This window comes from Lucilia sericata, unplaced genomic scaffold (assembly GCF_015586225.1).
Source record: "Lucilia sericata isolate MDLA Ls3-8-SP2 unplaced genomic scaffold, ASM1558622v1 Contig000159F_arrow, whole genome shotgun sequence".
NCBI lineage: Eukaryota > Metazoa > Arthropoda > Insecta > Diptera > Calliphoridae > Lucilia > Lucilia sericata.
Genome location: NW_023994189.1, coordinates 340,776 through 365,216, shown reverse-complemented (window position 1 = coordinate 365,216; position 24,441 = coordinate 340,776). Strand labels below are relative to the sequence as shown.

At 29.0% G+C, this 24,441-nt stretch overlaps 2 protein-coding genes across 5 annotated transcripts; one reads left to right on the top strand and one right to left on the bottom strand.

Annotated features, from left to right (window-relative positions):
- Positions 1-1,670: 1,670 nt before the first annotated feature.
- On the bottom strand, positions 1,671-18,211 carry LOC119601341 (TGF-beta receptor type-1). Of its 4 annotated transcripts, none has more exons than XM_037952196.1 (9): positions 17,881-18,211; positions 17,031-17,763; positions 16,735-16,965; positions 15,704-15,821; positions 14,519-14,724; positions 4,888-5,115; positions 4,575-4,808; positions 3,988-4,511; positions 1,671-2,720 (listed from the first exon to the last, which is right to left on the bottom strand). In XM_037952196.1, the coding sequence occupies exons 2-9, from the start codon at positions 17,176-17,178 to the stop codon at positions 2,538-2,540; spliced, it is 1,872 nt and encodes a 623-aa protein (XP_037808124.1). In that variant the 5' UTR covers positions 17,179-17,763; positions 17,881-18,211; the 3' UTR covers positions 1,671-2,537. The 4 variants fall into 4 exon arrangements, with proteins under 4 accessions (XP_037808124.1, XP_037808122.1, XP_037808125.1 ...); XM_037952194.1 differs by having other exon boundaries at positions 17,031-17,206; positions 18,130-18,168; XM_037952197.1 differs by lacking the exon at positions 14,519-14,724 and adding an exon at positions 13,780-13,922 and having other exon boundaries at positions 17,031-17,206; positions 18,130-18,168.
- A 642-nt stretch (positions 18,212-18,853) lies between these two features.
- LOC119601357 (alsin homolog) lies at positions 18,854-24,131 on the top strand. Its single transcript, XM_037952269.1, has 8 exons — positions 18,854-19,767; positions 19,826-21,957; positions 22,086-22,216; positions 22,278-22,838; positions 22,896-23,387; positions 23,446-23,597; positions 23,667-23,842; positions 23,907-24,131. The coding sequence occupies exons 1-8, from the start codon at positions 19,107-19,109 to the stop codon at positions 23,952-23,954; spliced, it is 4,353 nt and encodes a 1,450-aa protein (XP_037808197.1). The 5' UTR covers positions 18,854-19,106; the 3' UTR covers positions 23,955-24,131.
- The last annotated feature ends 310 nt before the right edge of the window (positions 24,132-24,441 follow it).

Here is a 24,441-nt window from a genome sequence, read left to right as displayed (position 1 = left end):
AGGTCTATAGACTGGTATATAGGCAGGTCTATAGACTGGTCTATAGGCAGATCTATAGACTGGTCTATAGAATGATCTATTGACTGATCTATAGACTGTACTATAGACTATAGAATGATCAATAGAATGGACTATAGACTGATCTCGTATTCCCCGCGGACCAAAATTGCCAACGGTCAATGCGCCAGTGTACAGCAATCCATAGGCAAATATGTAAAGGTGAAATAGAATGATGTAGTCGAGGGGAGCTCTAAGCAACTCCACTCGCACCTAATCCCAACAAGAATAAAGTGGAGGTGGTCGTCAGCTTAGCTATAACACAGGCTTTCTGGGCACAGAGAAGAAAATTGACGAAGATTTCCCAAAAGATCATATTGGATTCTCTGTCAATTGCATTTTTTATTAAAAATTGCATTTTATATCAAAAATTGCATTTTTTTATTAAAAATTGCATTTTTTTATTAAAAATTTAATTTTTCACTAAAAAATGCATTTTTCACTAAAATTTGCATATTTCACTAAAATCTGCATTTTCTACTAAAGTTAGCATTTTCGACTAAAAATTACATTTTTCACTAAAAATTTCCTTTTCACTAAAAAATGCATTTTTCACTAAAAATTGCCTTTTCACTAAAAATTTCGTTTTTTTTACCAAAAATTGCATTTTTCCCAAAAATTGCACTTTTCTACTAAAAGTTGCATTTTTCACTAAAAATTGCATTTTTCACTAAAAATTGCACTTTTCACTAAAAAATTCATTTTTTATTAAAAATTTAATTTTTTATTAAAAATTACATTTTTCACTAAAAATTTCACATTTACCTGTCAAATAAAACAACAATTTTTCAGAACTTTTTGTTTAAATGTACAAATTAAAAATTTTATTTCTTCACTAAACAAAACAATACAGGTTTTTCTATTTTGCTTGCAAATATAATAATTAATATAAAAATATTTAATAAACACAAGAGTAATTAAAACAAATAGAAAAAATTTCAAAAGACATATTGATTGTGATATTATAAAGATGATTTCTTTTATATTTATTGTTGTAGGTTTTTGTATACTTTTGGTTAAATGTCAAACAGAAAAGTAAAATCTAAATGAAAACTTAGTTTATGGCAGTCTTGTATGTTTCCAAACTGTAAAAATTAAAAGAAAACGAGTTAACAAAATAAAAACATTAGAATAAAGGAATTAAAAAAATTCTTGTATTTTTTGTTTTTTTGTAAAATGCATAAAGAAAAAAATGTTGTTAATATAAAAACTATAATTATATTTAGAAAATGTATACAATATGTATGTTGTTTTGTGTTTTGTTTGTGGTAGGAAGGTGTATATAATATACAGATTTTCTTTGTTTTTTTTACAGGCAAAAAAATTAAAAATAAAAAAACAAAAACTGAAAATAAATTTGCCACTTAAAAGGAAAGAGTCTTAAATGGTAAACTTATACTAAATACATACGTATAATAATAATAGTAAAGTATATAGTAAATCTTGGTTTTTGTTACATATTTAATTTGTATTATAAATATTATAAAATTTATGTATATACAACAGGGGGAGGATTTACACAATCAGGTGTTTGGTTTAATTTCAGTTGGTTTTTAATTTTTCACAATGGTAAGATTCAAAGAAAAATTTTTGGTTCACAGATTTAAAAGCTGTTGTGTATATTTGTTTTTGTTTTGTATTTTTATTTTATAATAAATCCAAAAATTGTTCTGATATGAAACTTTCCATATACTTATATTTAGTATTTTTATACTTTCAAATCTTATATACAATTAGCAACTTATTTTATGTTATATTTCAAAAAAATATTATTTCTAATAATAAATTTAGTTTACTAATTAGTTACACCTACAAAATAAGTTAAAACTTAAGTTTATAATTTCTTGAATTTTTACTTTGTTATTTTGTAGGTTTACTTAACTGTTTAATTTTAATGCCTTTTATAATCTTAAAGATTTCTTTTGTTTGTTTTTCATTAATATTTGTAAAATTTTTTACATAAAATCTTAAATTTAGCTGCCTTATTAAATAGTATAGTACACACATACATATATATTAGTATATAAATTAAACATTTAAATTCTTATACATACTAAACAAATAAAACAAAAAAAGTAACTTATGTAAAAGGAAACATTTTCTTTATACAAGGATTGTTACATTTGTATGTAACTAAAATACATTACATGTTAAATCTAATGGAATTAATCAATAATTATTTTAAAGCTCAACAGAAAGAAAAATAAAACAAAATAAAATAAAAACAAATTTCTTTATATGTATACATACACACAAATATATAAAATATTCAGTTGGTTGGTATGGTGCAGGTGAGTAAGTGATTAAGTGAGTGAGATGAGGAGTGATTAATGTTATGAGGAAAGGAATGCTGATGTTTGCTATTGTTGTAATGATAATTATAATAAGCTAATAGGATGATGATGTGTTTGTACGGGAAATGTTGTGGGTGAAATAATCGGTTTTAGTGAATTTATGGTCACTAGATTGTGGATTGACAATCAGTTTTTAACTTTATCTTCTACACTTATATTAGATAATGTCTTTTTTATTCTAAGAGCAGTCAAACGTGCCACTGGATTTGGATACCAGCATTCTTTCATCACTTTTGCCATACTGTGTAGTACTTCAGAAGCATGCCAACGATTAGGAATGTTCGGGCGCATTTTATCTATGCAGACGACCTGTAAATATTACAACATATTAGTTGTTTAAATTTATTAAAAAAACGAATTCTAGTTCTAGTTCAGTTCTAGTTCAGTTTTAGTTCAGTTCTAGTTCAGTTCTAGTTCAGTTCTAGTTCAGTTCTAGTTCAGTTCTAGTTCAGTTCTAGTTCAGTTCTAGTTCAGTTCTAGTTCAGTTCTAGTTCAGTTCTAGTTCAGTTCTAGTCAGTTCTAGTTCAGTTCTAGTTCAGTTCTAGTTCAGTTCTAGTTCAGTTCTAGTTCAGTTCTAGTTCAGTTCTAGTTCAGTTCTAGTTCAGTTCTAGTTCAGTTCTAGTTCAGTTCTAGTTCAGTTCTAGTTCAGTTCAGTTCTAGTTCAGTTCTAGTTCAGTTCTAGTTCAGTTCTAGTTCAGTTCTAGTTCAGTTCTAGTTCAGTTCTAGTTCAGTTCTAGTTCAGTTCTAGTTCAGTTCTAGTTCAGTTCTAGTTCAGTTCTAGTTCAGTTTCTAGTTCAGTTCTAGTTCAGTTCTAGTTCAGTTCTCTAGTTCAGTTCTAGTTCAGTTCTAGTTCAGTTCTAGTTCAGTTCTAGTTCAGTTCTAGTTCAGTTCTAGTTCAGTTCTAGTTCAGTTCTAGTTCAGTTCTAGTTCAGTTCTAGTTCAGTTCTAGTTCAGTTCTAGTTCAGTTCTAGTTCAGTTCTAGTTCAGTTCTAGTTCAGTTCTAGTTCAGTTCTAGTTCAGTTCTAGTTCAGTTCTAGTTCAGTTCTAGTTCAGTTCTAGTTCAGTTCTAGTTCAGTTCTAGTTCAGTTCTAGTTCAGTTCTAGTTCAGTTCTAGTTCAGTTCTAGTTCAGTTCTTCAGTTCTTGTTCAGTTCTAGTTCAGTTCTAGTTCAGTTCTAGTTCAGTTCTAGTTCACTTCTAGTTCAGTTCTAGTTCAGTTCTAGTTCAGTTCTAGTTCAGTTCTAGTTCAGCTCTAGTTCAGTTCTAGTTCAGTTCAGTTCTCTAGTTCAGTTCTAGTTCAGTTCTAGTTCAGTTCTAGTTCAGTTCTAGTTCAGTTCTAGTTCAGTTCTAGTTCAGTTCTAGTTCAGTTCTAGTTCAGTTCTAGTTCAGTTCTAGTTCAGATCTAGTTCAGTTCTAGTTCATTTCTAGTTCAGTTCTAGTTCAGTTCTAGTTCAGTTCTAGTTCAGTTCTAGTTCAGTTCTAGTTCAGTTCTAGTTCCGTTCTAGTTCCGTTCTAGTTCAGTTCTAGTTCAGTTCTAGTACAGAGTGATACAAACTATTAAAAACATTCCCTACATACCTTTTTCATTTCCTCTATGCTAGGGTCCGGCTGCACTACATCATAGTATGGCAATTGATATTCATCATATATCATGCCCATATTACAGCGTCTCGCTATCTCCCACAAAATCAAACCGAATGCATAAACATCGGCTCTCTTGTAAGCATCAAAATGTTGGGCATTCATGGTTTCATCCAAAACTTCAGGAGCCATGTAGCGTTTTGTGCCCACCCTATGTGTGGAGGGTATATCTACGGAATCATTTTTCTCCACATGCCTCACGGCTAAACCCAAATCACCAATGGCACAGGTGAGATTGGTTTTAACCAAGATATTCTTAGATTTTAAATCACGATGTGCAATCGCAGGTTTACCACGAGTACCCACAATATCCATGTGCAGATGAGCCAAACCAGTGGCTATGGATAGAGCCATGCTAAGCATGGTTTTGGTATCAACCGTATGGGAGGTTAAATAATCAAATAGAGAACCATTTTCATGGTAATCGGTAACCAGCCAGAGTTGAGTCCAAGTGCCATTATCTGCAGAGAATGAGATAGAAGTTCTTGTTTTTTTTTTTAATAGAAGATTAAGCAACAACATACCCTTATTATCGGCTGCTATAAAACCTAAAATATTTTCATGTCTCAACATGACAGTCTGATAAATTTCGGCCTCTCGAAACCAAGAGCACTCTTCACGACTGGAAAATATTTTCACAGCCACATTTTCGCCACGCCAGCGACCGCGCCAGACTTCGCCAAAACGTCCTTTGCCTATAACATGACACAATTGTATCTGTCTGGCGATAGAGCGCTGTACGAGTAAAGGCAGACCCGCTAAAAAGTAAAGCAAAGTGATAATAACAAAATTCTTGTTTAATATTAAAACAGATATGTATATCTTCTTTTAGCAAACCTGATCCAGAACCCGATGTGGTCATTTCTATAATATCCTGTAAAGTGTTGCCATTCAGTATGGGATCATATACCGAATCTTCAGGAGCAAATGGTCGAGCTCGACTGCCCTGTTTGCGTTTTTGCCAGTAGCACCATGATAAGAACACCGAAAGACAGGCAGCTAATGTTACTCCAAATATAATGGCGACCAGCACCCAAGTATTTATACTCTCCTCCGGTAAATAATCTATATATTTTGATTTTATTTTAATAACTTTTTTTTTCATTTGCTTTGCATTTTTTTCAAGAATTTTGATGTTTTTTTTTAAGCCACCACAATACTTTTTTTAAGGCCATAAACACATGCAATAACTTTAACTTTATAAATGAATATTGTAAAACAATAAAATGCGAATAAATTATAAGCCAAAACAAAACGAAAAGATATAAATTAACGTGCCCATGTGCAATTGAATGGTTAGTAACAGTGGAGATTTGGTTATTTTCATTTTGGGAAAACATGAATATAATTAAATAAAGCCAAAACAAGTTTATTAAAAAGCCAATATTAAATAAAGATTAAACAATGAATAAATGCATTTATGTGATATTTTTTCTTAAATAAAAATAAATAGAAAAGTTATACATAAGAAAATATAATGCAAACATTAAAATATGTATGTTTTTGTTTAATATATAGACAACAAAAATATGTATATACATTAACGCTCACTCTCACAATATATTGCTACACGCAATCTCATTCATACTTTTCACATACTACAACAGTACGTTTTAAAAAAAATTGTATCTAATTCTTATTGTCTTTAGAGTCATTTATTTAATTTTTTTTATTTAAAAACCTAAAACTGAATAAAAAATTTGCAATAATATCTCCTTAATAACTTCTTAATACCAAAGATGTAAAAGTTTTCATTATATGAAAATTTCGTCTAATGGAAAAACTTTTGTTAAATATAAAATGGTTTGACTTATTGTTTAAAAATACTTTTTATAATTCAAAACTTAAATTCGTATTGAAATGCAAATTTTCAAACATAAGTTCGAATTTAGAAATCGAAATATATTCGAAATCGAAATATATTCGAAAATATAAGAAATTGTTTTAAAAAAAGTTAAAATTATGTTTTTATTTGGAGATAATTTTTATAGCCTAACAAATTTTTCAGACGTATGTTCGAAATTTAGAATTTTCGGAATTATCTTCAGATAATAGTCTAGTCTAGTCTATAGTCTAGTCTATAGTCTAGTCTATAGTCTAGTCTATAGTCTAGTCTATAGTCTAGTCTATAGTCTAGTCTATAGTCTAGTCTATAGTCTAGTCTATAGTCTAGTCTATAGTCTAGTCTATAGTCTAGTCTATAGTCTAGTCTATAGTCTAGTCTATAGTCTAGTCTATAGTCTAGTCTATAGTCTAGTCTATAGTCTAGTCTATAGTCTAGTCTATCTATAGTCTAGTCTATAGTCTAGTCTATAGTCTAGTCTATAGTCTAGTCTATAGTCTAGTCTATAGTCTAGTCTATAGTCTAGTCTATAGTCTAGTCTATAGTCTAGTCTATAGTCTAGTCTATAGTCTAGTCTATAGTCTAGTCTATAGTCTAGTCTATAGTCTAGTCTATAGTCTAGTCTATAGTCTAGTCTATAGTCTAGTCTATAGTCTAGTCTATAGTCTAGTCTATAGTCTAGTCTATAGTCTAGTCTATAGTCTAGTCTATAGTCTAGTCTATAGTCTAGTCTATAGTCTAGTCTATAGTCTAGTCTATAGTCTAGTCTATAGTCTAGTCTATAGTCAGTCTAGTCTAGTCTATAGTCTAGTCTATAGTCTAGTCTATAGTCTAGTCTATAGTCTAGTCTATAGTCTAGTCTATAGTCTAGTCTATAGTCTAGTCTATAGTCTAGTCTATAGTCTAGTCTATAGTCTAGTCTATAGTCTAGTCTATAGTCTAGTCTATAGTCTAGTCTATAGTCTAGTCTATAGTCTAGTCTATAGTCTAGTCTATAGTCTAGTCTATAGTCTAGTCTATAGTCTAGTCTATAGTCTAGTCTATAGTCTAGTCTATAGTCTAGTCTATAGTCTAGTCTATAGTCTAGTCTATAGTCTAGTCTATAGTCTAGTCTATAGTCTAGTCTATAGTCTAGTCTATAGTCTAGTCTATAGTCTAGTCTATAGTCTAGTCTATAGTCTAGTCTATAGTCTAGTCTATAGTCTAGTCTATAGTCTAGTCTATAGTCTAGTCTATAGTCTAGTCTATAGTCTAGTCTATAGTCTAGTCTATAGTCTAGTCTATAGTCTAGTCTATAGTCTAGTCTATAGTCTAGTCTATAGTCTAGTCTATAGTCTAGTCTATAGTCTAGTCTATAGTCTAGTCTATAGTCTAGTCTATAGTCTAGTCTATAGTCTAGTCTATAGTCTAGTCTATAGTCTAGTCTATAGTCTAGTCTATAGTCTAGTCTATAGTCTAGTCTATAGTCTAGTCTATAGTCTAGTCTATAGTCTAGTCTATAGTCTCTATAGTCTAGTCTATAGTCTAGTCTAGTCTATAGTCTAGTCTATAGTCTAGTCTATAGTCTAGTCTAGTCTATAGTCTAGTCTATAGTCTAGTCTATAGTCTAGTCTATAGTCTAGTCTATAGTCTAGTCTATAGTCTAGTCTAGTCTATAGTCTAGTCTATAGTCTAGTCTATAGTCTAGTCTATAGTCTAGTCTATAGTCTAGTCTATAGTCTAGTCTAGTCTATAGTCTAGTCTATAGTCTAGTCTATAGTCTAGTCTATAGTCTAGTCTATAGTCTAGTCTATAGTCTAGTCTATAGTCTAGTCTATAGTCTAGTCTATAGTCTAGTCTATAGTCTAGTCTATAGTCTAGTCTATAGTCCAGTCTATAGTCTAGTCTATAGTCTAGTCTATAGTCCAGTCTATAGTCTAGTCTATAGTCTAGTCTATAGTCCAGTCTATAGTCTAGTCTATAGTCTAGTCTATAGTCTAGTCTATAGTCTAGTCTATAGTCTAGTCTATAGTCTAGTCTATAGTCTAGTCTATAGTCTAGTCTATAGTCTAGTCTATAGTCTAGTCTATAGTCTAGTCTATAGTCTAGTCTATAGTCTAGTCTATAGTCTACATAATGATCTATAAGTAAACAGATCATTATGTGGGCATCCCGTGGGATAGTGGTTAATTTTGTAGTCTGTTGGACCGGAGGGCGTAGGTTCGATTCCCACCAAAGCCACTGGTATAAGAGCGCACAACAGGACCGATGGAGGCCTAGTTGTATTTCATCGGATTTGATGTCATTCATTTTTAAAAATTTTTCGAATATAAGTTCAAAATTTCAAATTTCATTTTTTGATATTAACTTAAAACTCTCATACTCCTAATCTGCATTGAAAATATGTACTGAAAAATTTATAAAAATGTTTCAATTATTTTCAAAATTTTGAAGTTGGAAAATCTTAAAATTTGACCTTAAATTAAAATAAAACAGATTTAATAACATATCGAACATAATTGTAAAGTTTCTCTATGGGAACTGGTTCAAAACCATTAATTTAGAGTTTCTAAGAAAAGTAATAAAAGTTCTAGTATTTTGAAAACTTGAACTTTTTAACATTCAAAAGATTAATTTTGAAGTAAAAACCTTCTTGAAACTTATTTGATAATGTTAAAAAAGTATTATTTTCTGGGAAATGATTGATATTTTTCGATTTCGTTGAAATTTTTCATTAATTATTACGTTTTAACTTACATACTACTTATAGCCTATTTAAAACGTACTGCTTCTTTTTTTCATATACTTTCATATTTACAAATAAATATCATAATTTTTAAAGAAGTTTTTCATATAAATTTAACTCTATAACCATAAATTTCCAGCTCTGAATTTCCCCCTTAAATAAAAGACAATAACAAAACTATTATACTTAATTCTTAATAATAATTCCTAAATAAAATATAAAAAAAACTTTGCAAAATACATACTTGCATTAAATATATTTTTGTAAATATTCCCCATTCAAATTAACTCTTAACATCTGTGATTTATATTCCATAAACAAACAATGATTACAATTCCATAAAACATAAACGTCGCAAAACATTAAAAATATTCAAGCCAATTTTGGGTGAAAGAAACCTTTAATAAAAACAATTAACAAATAAACGAAGTTGTACAAAAAAAAGGGGAAGAAGTACGGCGACGATACACTTCCCAGCCCATTCCTTTAAAAAAAAAACATTCATGATAATAAATGAAATATAAAAAATAAAAAAAAAAACAACATAAGACATCTTTAAAACAAATATATAATTATATAAAACCTGCCGACACTTTACGTTCCAAAAATAGTAAAAAAGAAAACTACAAAAATAATTTTGAAAATGAATAATATTCAAGCGGTTTCCATATAATCTTTACCCCGTAGTATTTGCCAATGAGTTTTAAAATATAGTAGTGAAACTTATGATAAACAAATGATAAACAAATTTTTGAGGCGATTTATTTTTTGTTTGGGTTTAAATTTCTTTCGATAATTGATAATAATGGACAACAAAATTTGTTTGATATATTTATTTATTTATATATAAAATGTGAATTTGAGATGAGTGCTAACAGCTAAACTTTGAATTCCTTATATCATTGATGTTTTGAATTTAGTTTTTGATTTTGAATTTAAATTTGTAGTAGCATTTTGTTTAAAAAGGAGGTTTTTTTTGTTGTTTGTTAGTCTCACCTGGCAGTGTACCCGCATAATTATCTCTTGTATTACAAAAATCTTCTTGGCAACATTGTACAGAGGATTCTGAGGTACTTTCGTGACACCAGGCAGGATCATCTGGTGGTATGTGGTTTTCTACAGACATGCATCTAATTAAAGTTGCAAATACACATAAATAACGTAATACACATATTTTAAAGTTTCGAGTAAAAAAGATTTTATGCAAAAAAAATACAGCCCATTAAAGAAAATAGTATAAATAGTTAATAAACATTAGGAAAAAAAATTTAACACTAGCGCAATAGTAGATAAAAAAATACCAGAAACCAATTAATGTTATAGCTTAATTGTTAAATAATTAAGTAATTTTTTTTTTTTTTTTAAACAAAAGAAAACAGCCCTATAAAAAATAGCTATTTTTAAAAAATTAATTAAATTTCCTTATAGTTACAAACCAGCAGTTATTGTTAGAGATTTATTATTACTCTGGATTTTCCCAGTTGCTTGTATCGCATTAAAAGTAATTTTATTACTTTTTTTAGCCATTAAAAAAAGAAGCCTTGTATGTATTACAAGATCTAAAACTATGTTTTATATTCAAATTTTGTTTGATATTATATTTTTTTGTCCAAAACTTTAAGTCCTCATTTTGTAAAAAGAAATAAATTTGTATTTTCCAGTCTGTTTAAAAAAGTTACATTTTACAAAATGAGGCCCATTATTCCCCTACCCATCTTATTCCCTTAATTTGATCATTACCACTACCGAAAAAATTAAAACAAATACTAACTTTCCCGAATACTTAGGTCAATGAAAAAGTTTTCTAAAAAGATCAGATTTTCTTGACAAAATGATTAAAAGTTTCCAAATTATTTTTAAAATTTTCAAGCTCGAAAGTTTAAATATTTAAAAAATTGTCCTTAAATAAATGTATTTTATATTTTCAAGAATCCTCATGATTTATATACCATTTTGACAGCTTTAACATTTTTTCGAACATAATGTCGATTTTTCGAACTTTTTTAAAAATCATTTCATAGAAAATCATTAGAAAATGTAAAAAAATGCTTTTAAATAAAACTAAAATCACTTAACATTCTCTAACTACATTAAAAGTAATTTGAAATTTATGAAAATTTTGAAATTATTTGCAAAATTATCAAGTTCCAAAGAGCAAAAACATTTAAGAAATTTTGCTTAAATAACATTAATATCATATTTTTATGGATCCTCAAGATTTATAGATCGTTATAACAGCTTTAAAAATTTTTCGAACATAAGTTCGAAATTTCGAAAATATTTTATGAAGAAGATCGATAGTGCAAAAATTTAAGAAATTTCTCTTAAATGAAACTAAAATTATATTTTTATGAATTCTGATGATTTAGAGATCATTGTAACATCTTTAAAAATGTTTCGAACATAAGTTCGAATGTTCGAATTTAATTTCGAATTTTCGAAAATATCTTAAAAAGCTCATAATCTCAATCATCAATTAAAATATTTTAAAATCTATAAAAATTTGGAAATTAATTTCGAAATTTGAAGTTCGAAAGTGCAAAAATTTAAGAAATTGCTCTTAAATGAAACTCAAATTTTAATTTTATGAATCCTCATGATTTAGAGTTTATTTTAACAGCTTTAAACATTTTTCTAACATATGTTCGAATTTTCGAATTTAATTTCGAATTTTCGAAAATGCCTTAAAAAGTTTATATTCTCAAACTACTTGAAAAATATTTTAAAATTCGTGAAAATTTTTAAATTATTTTCAAAATTTAAAGTTCGAAAGTGCAAAAATATAAGAATTTGCCATTAAATAACGTTAAAATTACATTTTTATGAATCCTTATGATTTAGAGATCACTTTGAAAATTCGAAAATAAGTTCGAATGTTCGAAAATATAAATATTTTTAGAGATCACTTTGAAATTTAAAAAAAATTCGAACATAAGTTCGAATTTTTAAAATCTTAAATTCTGAAACAACATGGTCCATTGTTATTACCTACTATAAGAAGATATAGAATAAGTAAAAATAAGAAATTAGATAGAGGATAGAAGAACAGATAAAGAAAGAAAAGACTACATCATTGTAGTCTCCAACCGAAAGAACAACTAATTCCATTGATAAAACCCAATTCTTCGTGAAATCTATTTCCTAGCCATTTCTTCCAGAAACCCTGTATTCTACAACAATAGCACATTATATGTTCAATCGTCTCTAGATCCTCCGGAACTTCGCATAGCCCACAAAATACCAGTACAGTCATGTCCCATTTGCTAACAAAGGCCCTAATAGAACAATACCCCATAAAACCCCTATCAGAATCCTTTGACTACACCTATCCAGTACAATAAGTACTTTGGTTGCCTTTGCATCAAGCTTTGGCCATAAATCCTTTGATATCCTATAATAGTAATCCGTCGTGGAATCTATTTCCTATCCGAATCTTCGCATAGAAGTCCGGTATACTCACGTCCCATTTGCTACAAAGGCCTTAATAGAACAATGCCCTATAAAAACCCCTATCAGAATCCTTGGACTTTACATATCCAGTCCAATAAATACTTTAGTTGCCTTCACATTGGCCATAAGTTTTTTGATACCCTACAATCCAATTAAGTACTCCAGACTCTTAGTTCTTTTTTAAAACATTTCAACCATTTGATAAAAGCTTTTAATGCTCAATGTGACTGATAACTCAGTCACAAAATTTGCTGCATAAAATCGAATTATGTATTTATCTATTAAACAAATTTTAACCAATTAAGCTAAAAAGTAAAAGTAAGTTTTAAATTAATTATGATAAAAATCATAAAAATTTTTTTAACTCATAAAAATTTATCACAAATTTAAATATGAACCATACATATCGATAAGGTTTTAAAAAGAAAACTTTCAGGGTAATCATAAAACTGTGAGTACCATAAAAAATCAAAAAAATGACAAAAAATAACAAATAATTTATAATTTAACTAATTTATAAAAATAAAGAAAATTTAAATTATAGTTATAGACCAATTAAAAAACTTAAAATTATAGTTCCTTAAATACTGTTTTTTTAACAAAATATCCTATTAAAATCTTTTACAACATCCTGAAAACAATCATTCACACTTTAACACTGCTAGTGAGTATTAATGTTTGTGATTTATTATTTCTTACTTTGTTTGTTTGCATGCATCAGATAATTCATTTTAGCTAATTAAGTTAATTAAAACAGAGTAATATTAAGTAAATATACTACAATATAAAAAGTAATTTGTTTACTAAAATATTAAATATTTCAAGTTTTCAAAACTAGAGCAGTGCAAATGTTTAAAAAAAGCAAAAAAAAAAACAAAAAATATAAAGTAGATAGTAGTCAAACTGAAGGAATAATGATGGCGCTTTGGATAAAGGGGGATATAATAAATAGTAACTATAATAACAAACATTTCCAAACAAATTAGTCAATTGAGTTAGAAATTAGCAGAGGCTTGTTTGTCAGAAACCAATGTGCAAGTATACAAAAGTGTGTAAAAAAGTGTAGGTGTGTGTAATTATAATAATAATCATAATCATAATCATAAGACAGAAAGATTGTAAACAAATTGTTCGATAATTAGGAAAAAACCGAAAAAAAATTATTGTATTATAAAAAAAATGAAGCATCAGTAAAAACAATGCTGTATTATTGATAAGAATTTCTTGAAAATAATTATAACAGGATTAATAGACGTAAATGTTAAACAATAGCATAGCAAATACCCTTTTAAAAGCTTGGAAGAAACTCATTTTTGTTTTTTGAATATTTAATAGACAAAGACTTGTCATAAAAGTTGTAATAAAATTTGGCTCCAAATTTTGTAAAATTGATAATTTAAACCCAAAATTTTGTTAATTTTTTTTTATAAAACAGTTAGACAGACAGACCCTAGTATATGGTATTTTACTTTACTTTACTTTAACTTAATTAAATTTTGCTTTTTAAACCTGTTATAAATATTTCAATTTATTTTCTTTAAAATACAACGAGTAATAAAAACAAATTATGTATTTAATAAAAACTAAACTAATTAATGCTTTGTTTGTTGTCTAAATAGCAGTAGTAGGTTTGATTAAAAAGAATATTGTGTTTGATATTTGTTAATTGGTTTGAATTGAATTGTTGTTTTTTTTTTATAACGCAAAATACCTTCGGAAAAACTGAGTTTTAAAAGTTCATTTTTATTGCAGAAGTCCTCATGACAACATTGAACATTATAAATATTCTGTTTTTGTTTGGTCGTCAAACATTCAAGCGGCTCTCGTTGGAGATCGTACTTTTTATCAAGGCACCTAACAAAACAAAATATGGAGCATTCAAGAAATTAAGTGGGTATTGGGTGATTTGATTAGATAGTTAACAAACATGTTAGAATAAACAAAAAAAAAATTATGTATATTTAAAAAAGAACATTTTAAAGCTCTTCTAACGAAGAGGCCAAGGAAAATATTATTTATTAAGGTTAGTATTTTGAGGTAAATTAAAAAAAAAATAATTTGAAAAAAAAACTAAAAAAATATATACAAAATGTTTTGTTTTTTAAATTTTAAAATAACAATTTATCCTTTTTAAATTACATTCAACTTGGTCCATACAAAACGCAAAAGCTGTTGGTTAGTTTATTGAAATGTTTTTTGGTTTTTTGTTTTGTTGCTGTTTAGTTTTTTTGCTTTATTATCATTATCATCATCATTATATTGTTATTCTTATTGTTATTATTGTAACGAACGTACTCAATATGAAAAATTAAATGTTTTAACATTTCCAGGACATACTTGCATTGTCCCTTTTTAAGGAAAATAACAAGAGGGAGCAGTGAATAAGAAAAACAAAAAAAAAATAGAATAAAACAAACGTTAAAGCGGTGGCTTTTGTATTAGCAGCCCACCTTTTGTTGAGTCATTTAGTTGTAGCCCATTATGGGAATCGTAATAACGTATAATAGGTTTTAAATTTAAATTGCATAAATCATAGTTTTTGCAACAAGCATGACCACCATGTTTAGCAGCTGGTCTGGCTGTTGGACCACCATTACGACCGTCGTTGCACCATATAAAACGACCGGGTGGAAAACTTTGTGACATATTTAGACATCTAATTTTGCGATATATAAGAAGAATTTTTATTATTAATATCAATTACTCTCAATCATGAATCATGTTGTTTTATTTTGCGGTGGTTCATTGGTTGGTTGTTTGCAGAGAAATGTTGTTTTGTTCGGTATAAAGGTAATTTTAGTTTATTTTTAAATAAATTTTAATAAAAAAAATATAAAATCAAATTGAATAAAAATTAATTTTATACGAATCAAAAAAGAATTTAACTGTTGTTGTTTATATATATCCCAATAAGCAAAAACCTTTGAAATGATGTAAATATGTATTTGAAAACCTATTCAAATTTCATACATAGCCTTTGAGAACAAATTTGAAAATTTTTGTTTTCAAATGGAAAATTATGGCCTTCTCAAACAAAAAGGCAGTTAGAAATCAAACGTATTTTTCAAATGTATTTCAAATTTAAAAAAAGGCTAGAGGTAAGCTTGAAACTAAAAAAAATTTCAAACTTATTTCAAGTATTCTTTATTATTATTTTCATACATATTTCTAACCCTAATTATAATGCTAACTATTGCAAAATTCATATATTTTTTTACATCACCTGAAAATAAAACATTCATACATTTATTTTAGCATATTTTTCTTTTATATCTCCGATTATTTCTCCTATATTTAACGTTTTTTCGCTCCCTTGCTTTAGAAAAAATGTTCTGTTTTTATTTTTCTAAAATAATTTATTTTTTGAAAGAAACTTTTCTAAGTTCAATTAAAACAAAACTTTGAAAATTTTATAAATATCACACATTATATTTTTTTAAACGTTTTTTGAAATTATCATGTTTATTTCAAAGGCTAAACATTAAAATTTGAAAACAATTTGGAAAATACATTATTTAGTTAAGAAAATTTTCAAAAATATTCACAGGTTTGGATCGATGTTTATTGGGATTGTTATTAAATTCTCAAGTATGTAGTTGTAATTGAAAGAAAATTGTTAAAACTTTACAACTTACCTGTAACTAAATATTAATGCTCCTGATGTTTCCTTTTGTACTGAGGTGAAACAGTAGCCATCTGTTTCACAAATATAATTGTTGTCTTTACAAATGTCACAATGACATTTTAAAGGACCTAAAGGGGGGTGAGTGAAGATGAGTTAGTAATATTTAAGAATTTAAAAAAATGCAAATATTTATAAAACTAGTATAAAGTGAAGAAAGCTCAATCCTAGATTAAGTTTGTAAGGGTTGTAACTTCACTCGGATACCGCTTTATTCTATTCTCTTCATTAAGATTACAAGAGAGATGTATAAGAGGAAGCCTTGTTTAAGAAAAACGTTATTTTCAGATCTTGAAGTAGTAGAAATGAAAAAGGAGATATAATACTATAGTCTCTCCAATAGAAAGAAAAACGGTAGAACAATTCTAACAATAACACAACTCCAACTAAGCCTTAATAAAGGATAGAGCTCTACTGTATTCGAATCTACCCTTAGAACTTTTCCATAACATTAAATTTCGATATTTACTGTCCCAAAGTTAAAAAACTGGCTTTTTTGGCCATGTTTGAGAAGTTATAAATAGAGCTTATAAACCTTAATTAAAAATCTGTTATTTGGAAGTCTAATATGTCGACTTTTAAATAAAGTCTTCACTTTGTTATATATTCTTCCTTTTTCAAGATATCCCAACCTAAAACTTGAACCAACTATAAATTGACAAAAGCTGAAGTTTTTATTACATTTGGACTTTATTTTACAACGAACTTAAGTTGTTATAATTTTCCCATAAATATACTTTTTAAACATTTCAAAAAACTAAAAAACAGAAACTATTTGGGATATTTTTCAAAACTGTTTCAAAGGTATACCTATGTAATTATAACAACAGTATCTAGATACTTAGTTAATGAACAAGAACAACAAAATTCTTTTTAGAATTCTTAAAAACTTTCACTTCCTAAGTGCCCTAAAACTAAAAAATTAACTAAAATGTTGTAAAACAACAATCAATAAAATAGATGTACAAAATTTAACCGACTTACGATCACGAATCTTAGTTTTTGGTTTATTTTGTATGGTGACTGGTGTAACCTGGGAGACCAGCATCATAGGTAAAGAATCATTTAAAATACCATACGGTTTTGTAGTTGTAGTAGTTGTTGCTGATGCTGTAGAACTATCTCTATATGTGTGATCATATTCTGATGACATGCTGTTATAATTAGCAACAGTTGTATTATCCCGCAATGAATTATTTGTGGTTAAAGGTACAGCTGTATAATAATAAAGATTTTTTTTAATTATTAAAATTTTCCCTAATTTATTACAATTCACTTACCCTGTACTAAGCTTACTCCTTCCATACAAAGTGTAAGATAAAGTAACACTGATATTTGAAGAATAAACAATGATTTAGCAAAAGTTCGCATATTTTGAAAAATGTAAACATTTTTAATAAACAAATTATTTTTCAATAGAGTATACATGTTTTTGTTGTTAATGTTGTTTTGTTTACTGCAAATTAATATTTGTAATTTAACTTTAATAATTTATAGTAAATTTAAATGTAAACATTTATAAAAGCAGGCATTTTAACATCATCAGAAGGATAATCTTTTAAACATGATAAGCAGAAGTAACCACCAATAGAAAAAGAAACATCGCGCCACCATAACAAATTTAAAAATAGTATTTTTTCCTATTATAGGTAATTGTTGTTGTTCTCAGTTTGTTGTATTTTAATGTTGTTTATTAATAAAATTATTATATTTATAGGTAACAAAATATCTTTGTCGTAAATGATTGAATGATGATTACGAAGTTGTTATTATTTTTGATATTGTTAGGAGGCAGCCGTAGCAATTGCTCTTGTTTTTGTTTTTGTTGTACCGTTTTTATTGACGATATCTTTGCTGTCGTTGTAGCTGCTGCTGCTTTTGTTGTTCGTTTAATAATAGTAGTTGTTGTAGTTGTGGTAGTAGTTAAGGGTGAAGGGTCGGTTGGATTACATTCAACCATTGTTGTTACTTTATCATTATCATTAATTTTTCCATACACAAATCAATTTAGTTCTGAAAGAACAAAAAAAGCACACACACACTACACAAACATCTACTTGCATTTCTTGTTATTTTTAAGCATATTTAATTAATTTCTTTGTAAATATTTCTTCTTTTTTATTTTTATACTTTTTTTATAAGTTTTTTTCATGCTCCACCATTTTTTTCCGATTTTAAGTTTTTTTAACTTGTGGTGGGTCCAAAAATTTCTTCCACCGTCTTTTTTTGCAAATTTTTCATCAATTTTATCACGTGATTTTAGGCTTGAAATCCTATTAAACTCTTGAAATTTTTATAAATTTATTGAATACACATATTTAACTAATAGTTTTTGTAAAAATATAAAATTTTTGTATTGTTAATTTATAAGAAAAATACCAAAGTTTTAATACACTATCGCGAAACATTGGAGCAAGAGGTCGTGAAAAAAATCGCCATTTTTTGCTTTTGACGTTTTGCCAATGTTGCCAGTTGTTATTTATTTATGCTGTCATATTAGAAATTGACACTTATACATCCCCAACAATAATTATCGAGTTAAATACAATTATGTATTTATCTACAAAGACAGAATAAAAATTATATATTAACTTTAAAGTCACAAAATACACATTAAATAGTAACTTGAAATGATGTCTACAACTTTTTCAATATTGCATCGAAATGCGTACCTTTATATTGATGAATTTTTGAAATAACAAAACTTTTGTTGACAAAAGTTAATATGTATTACGTTGTATATGTATAAATGAAACAATATTATGCAACGTTGTATATATTCCAAAGCACTTTACTATGATATTTATATTGTACGGAAGCACTTTCATACGATATTTTTTTATATTGATCGGTTCATGAATAAAGAAGATATTCTATATACATATATTAATTTATAAAATCTATAACTTCAAAACTAAAGAAATTATTTGGCTATTGTTTAAGGTAAATATATAGAATATCTGCGAGATCCGAATCGTCATCAGTCATCATTCTGCAAAATTGATTTTATAATACTTTTAAAATACTCCTTAGTCACCCTGTTGAATATCCAAAACATTCTGTTAATAAAAAACAACTCTGCTACAATTGTTTATGTTTTTTATCAGATGTTTTCTTTTTGTTTGTTGAAAAAAATTCATTGTTGTGAATGCGTTTTGTGTTTTTGAGTAATTAAACAAATATTACAAATGTAAATCAGTCTGTAAATGTTAACAAAAATTACATTATAACTCTGTACGAAAACAAAACTCTTGATAATTCTGTGTATATAAATAATTGTATTTTATCAATAAAATGTGATAGACCTTTGAAGGGAGATAACGATTTGACCTGTGTAATTTATCATCTACAAAAAAATGAACAGCGACCACCAAACAATAAGCTCAGCCACCAATAATAGTAATAATAATGATGAAGCGTTTTTTATATTTTTTAACGGATCACGAGTTACGGTTGCCTGGCAAAATGAGACACCACCATTTTCGCCCATACTGCGGTTGTGTTCCATAAGCCCAACAATTTTCTTATTGTTAAATCAAGACAAATATCTGTATGAAGCTAAATTTGACCATGAAAATTTAGTCATAGAAATGAAATGCATACAACGAAATGTTATCGATGTACAATATTGTCGTATCGCGAAAGAAGTGTTTTTAGTGTTGGGGGAGGGATCTGTTGTAAAACAACGTATTTCAGACTACGCGAAACCTTTGGAAGATCATTTGTGGTTGCCAGTGATATTTGATCCATTGGAACTTTCCGAAGATGGTGTACGCATTAAACGTATTTGCAGTTCTTCGGAGGCCACTATTTTTCTCTCCAATATGGGTGATATTTATGCCCTGGGCAATTGTGGTGTACATTTTTCTGTGGAGTGTGAGCAGCCTAAACTTTTGCGTTTATTTAAAAAGGGTCTGGATATAATAGATATTGCAGCAGGCGAACAATTCTTTATTTTTCTAACAAGGAAACAATGGCAGCTTGAGGTAAATCAACCAATAGCTGTACAGAATTATGGTAAGTAAAGATAATTTAAAAAGTGAAGGTTCATTTTCCAAAAGAACGATCTTTTTAGGTGAATTACCCGATCTTTTACGTTCAGAGCAGTGTAATAAAAACACCTCAAATTCAATGCATTCCTCTACAATTTCTACCGTCCTTGATATGGAGACTAGTATACAAAATCTTCTACAACAAGGATACTCTCTTCTGCATACGCAAATCTTTAGCATGGGCTCCAACAATAAGGGTTTACTTGGCACCGGAGATCACATTAAACGAGATTCTTTGTATAATGTGCAAAAACTTAAAGAAGTGGGAGTTTGCAGTTTGGCAACTGGCAAAACTCACACTGTTGTGCGTACCATAGACGGACGTCTGTATCATTGGGGTTTTAATGATCAAAAACAACTAACAAATAATGAACAAATCTTCGAAATCAGTAGTCCAACAGAGTTAAGTTTTGATTCCTCCGATTTGGATGTGCCGCGTGTACATATATTGGAGGCCTGTTGTGGTGATTATCGCACAGTTCTGTTGAATACTCAGGGTGAGATCTTTGAAAAAAATAAGCAGACTTACAGTCAAGAGAAAGATTTTCTAACCATGCAAATGAAAGACATCAGCCAACAATCATATCCCCTACTTTTGGCCAGCCATCAGCTAACCCTTTATAATCGTCGTTATTTTAAGCGACAATACCACACTTTGCATCATCATATTCAAAATCAATTAAAACTAATGATGAGTTTTCGTAAGAAATTTCTGCAACTCAATCAAATAGTGGAAAAAGTACTAAAAGATCTGCATGAAGTTTGTCATCATTGGGAAAATGTTTTGTATTTAGTCATAACTATATTGCATTCATTGGAACAGTTCTATCGCGGGGATTATGATCAGTCGACGGAGCTGGTTGTTATTAAGTATTATCGTGAATGTATACAAATCTTTGAATTGTATACGAAAGCCTACTGTGATACATATTCCGTAGATGGATTCAATGAAGCCTATCAACTGTTTAATCACTCGTATCCGCCCACCACATCAGCGGGCTACAAAAATCAAGATCTTTTAAAAATGTTTCAACAACCATTTTTGATATTTCCATATGTTATACAATTATTAGAGCATATCCAGAAACACGAGAACATTTGCAGGGAGGAACTTCTAGCATGGAATGAATTTTCTCGTCGCAATCGCATTGATTTGGAACTGGCAGATAACACGCGCGATTTTTGGCGCTCTAACTTAAAAAATACCAAAGTGTTACAATTTAAAACCAAGGAGAGAAGAGTTATTCTAAGCTCGACTGCAGTACCTATAAAACTTTCACACGTGGGCTTTGGCGCAAACGTATTTATATTATTCTCTGATTTCCTATGTCAGCATAGTAGTCAGATAACGGCTTTGCCTCTGAATGCCATGTGGCTGAGAAAAGAAGAGGCTGGCATACGCATTATAACTCCTGAAAAGAATTTTGTACTGACCTCAAAAAATAAACACGACATAGAATTGTGGTATGATCAACTAGAGATCACCATCAAAACTGTACTTATGCTAAGCGAAAAATCAAAAATTCCCGAAGTTCGTATGATTGACTACAACTTTGCGCCGAATCATGCAATCTACGGAGGTGTATATGTCAAGGGTAACTTTTCTAATGGTGTCATGCATGGCAAATGCCGCTTGGAATATCCAAATGGGAAAATGTATTCAGGCGATGTCATACACGGTGTCATAGAAGGTTACGGTAGAATGTTCATACCAAAAGTTGGCCTTTATAAGGGCAATTTAAAAAATGGTAAATTCTGGGGCCACGGCACTTTGATCATCAACGAAAAAGAGTTGTACGAAGGTAATTTTCGCAATGGACTCTTTAACGGACACGGTCATAAGCAACATAGTGATTACGTTTATATTGGTGAATTTGTGGACAATCAGAGGTGTGGCTATGGAGTACTCGATCGCATTGCGGCGGGTGAAAAGTATTTGGGTTTATTTGCTGATAACAAACGTGTAGGCAGTGGTGTTTGCATCTCGTCAACTGGCGATTACTTTGAAGGTTCATTCGCCAATGATGAATTGACGGGACGTTGTATTGCGATATTTCCCAATGGTTTTTATTATGAAGGCGAATCTACTTTAAATGGTCCCAGTGGTTTGGGAAAATACTATATGCCTGTTGGCTACAATAAACAGGATGAAGATGTAAGTTATTTTTTTTAAATAAATAATTTCTAGAGAAATATTTAAAATAGATAAGATTTGAAAAGAAAATTTGCAAAATGTTGGTACATTTTCGTTGGAAAACTAATTTTATCACATTAACATATTAGAACATTGATATGACACTAAATTCCGAAATGATGGGCAACATATTGAGTGGTCAATTAACTGGAACCTGGGAAAATGTACGCATTAACGCTGGAACTATGGAAATCAATCGTAAATTTACAAAATATCCCAGGTGGGTTATTTATAATCTAAACAAATATTTACCATATAGTGAACTATTATATTTTCTTTAGCGCCTTTGGTTCGAATATTATTGATAATTCCCGAAAATGGTGTTCTCTGTTTGATGATTTCGAAAATGAACTTTTTGGAGATTTAGCAAATGCTACACCCAACACCAAACCTTTAATATTTGCTTTGTGGAATCGAGTTATCGCTTTCATAAGCAAACAACAAGAACTCGAAAATGAAAAGCTAATACCCCGCGAACTAGACATAACCAATATTTCGACTGCAAATGTTAGCAGTCACAACAACAATAAAAAAGGTTTTCTACCTTTGCAGAATATTACAAAAGATTTCGATAAGTTGAGCTTAAATTCGTCATTGTTAAATTTCGATAAACTTGAATTGAGTCGCACTCATTCACATTCCGAAGACACACTAAACGGTTTGGATTTCTCCAGTTTTGATCTGCTTAGTACATTCAATAAATTGACAAACCTAAGCTCGGATGATAGTGGCGGTAGTCATACTTATTCTACATTAATGGATGTAATGGAAAATTGTAATAACATAACATTGGATTCATTCAACGACAGTGCTTTAAGTAACAGTGTACCAAATGAGGATTGGTAAGTATTTTTAAAATTCAATCTAATATATTTTGTAAATCTAAAAATGTTTTGTAGCATATCCTTACAAACGGAAATGGATTTAATACCACAATTTGGTATGAGTGATTTAAATGATCAGGAATTGATTGCCATTAAAGAGTACCTGCGTGATGCTTTTCGTTATCGTTATCATCCCTTTAAACACTTGAATGAGCGCATAACACACTGCTTCTATCGTTCTTATGGTTGTTGGAAAATTAAACCAACTCCCTTATTGGCTCAACAGGCCATGCGTGAGTGGGAGTCTATTTCTCAAAGAGTTTATAAATTCATACGCCGTCTATTTCCCGCTTTGCCAGAGGAATACTCTGTAGTGGGAGAAAATCGTGAAGTTGTCTCTCACATAACTCTGCTCTATCCCATATTATTATCGGAAGGCATATATTCCACACTATTTGTGCTGTATGCCAACAAATACAGTCATAAGGATGAAATTTATCGTCAGAATCTATTGCAGGCGGAAAAACTAAATGATAATGACTTAATGCAATATTTAGAGTTCGATAGGTATGTTGGCATTCGCTCTCTAAAAGGACAATTAATTTATATTATCTTTTTTCTTTAGTAACATCCTGTTGGTGGTAAATACAGATACGTTTTTAGAAGCCATTAAAATGCTAAAGGAACTGAAAGAAAAATACACACCAATGGCCATGTTGACCGTGATAGAAAACTGCATGGAAAAAATAACTCTAGCATATCAAACTATATCCAGTGGTAATAAGTGAAATATTTAAAACAAAATTTTTAAACATATAATTCTATTAAAATTTTTATTTATTACAGCGACTAAAATCAGTTTAAATGCTGATCTGATAATGCCTTTATCTTTAATATTATTGCTGCGTGCAGCAATACCACATCTTGGTGCTGAGCTGGCTTTATTAGATGACTTGACCGATTGTAAAAATTTTCAATTTGAAATGAACGGTATTCGTGGTTATTGTTATACCACCTTAAAAGTATGTTATTACTATTGCTACCTTAAATTTTCCTTAATTAAATGTTTTTTATCCATTTTTCTAGGCTTCATATGAACACATTGCTACCAAAACCCTATTCGAAAAGAAGTAGAACATTATTTGCTCAATTTTTAAGTTTTAGTTAATGATCAAGTGTAAAGTGTGCGGATAGTGCGAAAGTATTTCGAAAGTTATGTATGTGTATATCTGTATTTATCTATAAGTAATTATTATTGTAATTTATTATAATAAAAATCTGTATTACAGTTGATGTTGTTATTCCAAAGAATTTGTTTGCAATACTTTTTTGATGCTAATTTTGTATGATCAGGGAAACCAAAAATATGCTCTTCAAAACTGTTTTATGTGCATTATATAAGTATTAAAAATACATTTACTTACTTACTTACTTACTTACTTACTTACTTACTTACTTACTTACTTACTTACTTACTTACTTACTTACTTACTTACTTACTTACTTACTTACTTACTTACTTACTTACTTACTTACTTACTTACTTACTTACTTACTTACTTACTTACTTACTTACTTACTTACTTACTTACTTACTTACTTACTTACTTACTTACTTACT

Excerpts from the sequence above, each read along its gene's own strand:
- LOC119601341 (XM_037952194.1), bottom strand. The coding sequence starts at position 18,158 with ATGTTTCGCGATAGTGTATTAAAACTTTG. Across the intron at positions 4,809-4,887 it reads CACATCGGGTTCTGGATCAG|CGGGTCTGCCTTTACTCGTA; the intron begins GTTTGCTAAAAG and ends TTTACTTTTTAG. Across the intron at positions 4,512-4,574 it reads TATAGCAGCCGATAATAAGG|ATAATGGCACTTGGACTCAA; the intron begins GTATGTTGTTGC and ends CATTCTCTGCAG.
- LOC119601357 (XM_037952269.1), top strand. The coding sequence starts at position 19,107 with ATGAACAGCGACCACCAAACAATAAGCTCAGCCACCAATAATAGTAAT. Across the intron at positions 19,768-19,825 it reads AATAGCTGTACAGAATTATG|GTGAATTACCCGATCTTTTA; the intron begins GTAAGTAAAGAT and ends CGATCTTTTTAG. Across the intron at positions 22,839-22,895 it reads AGTGTACCAAATGAGGATTG|CATATCCTTACAAACGGAAA; the intron begins GTAAGTATTTTT and ends AATGTTTTGTAG.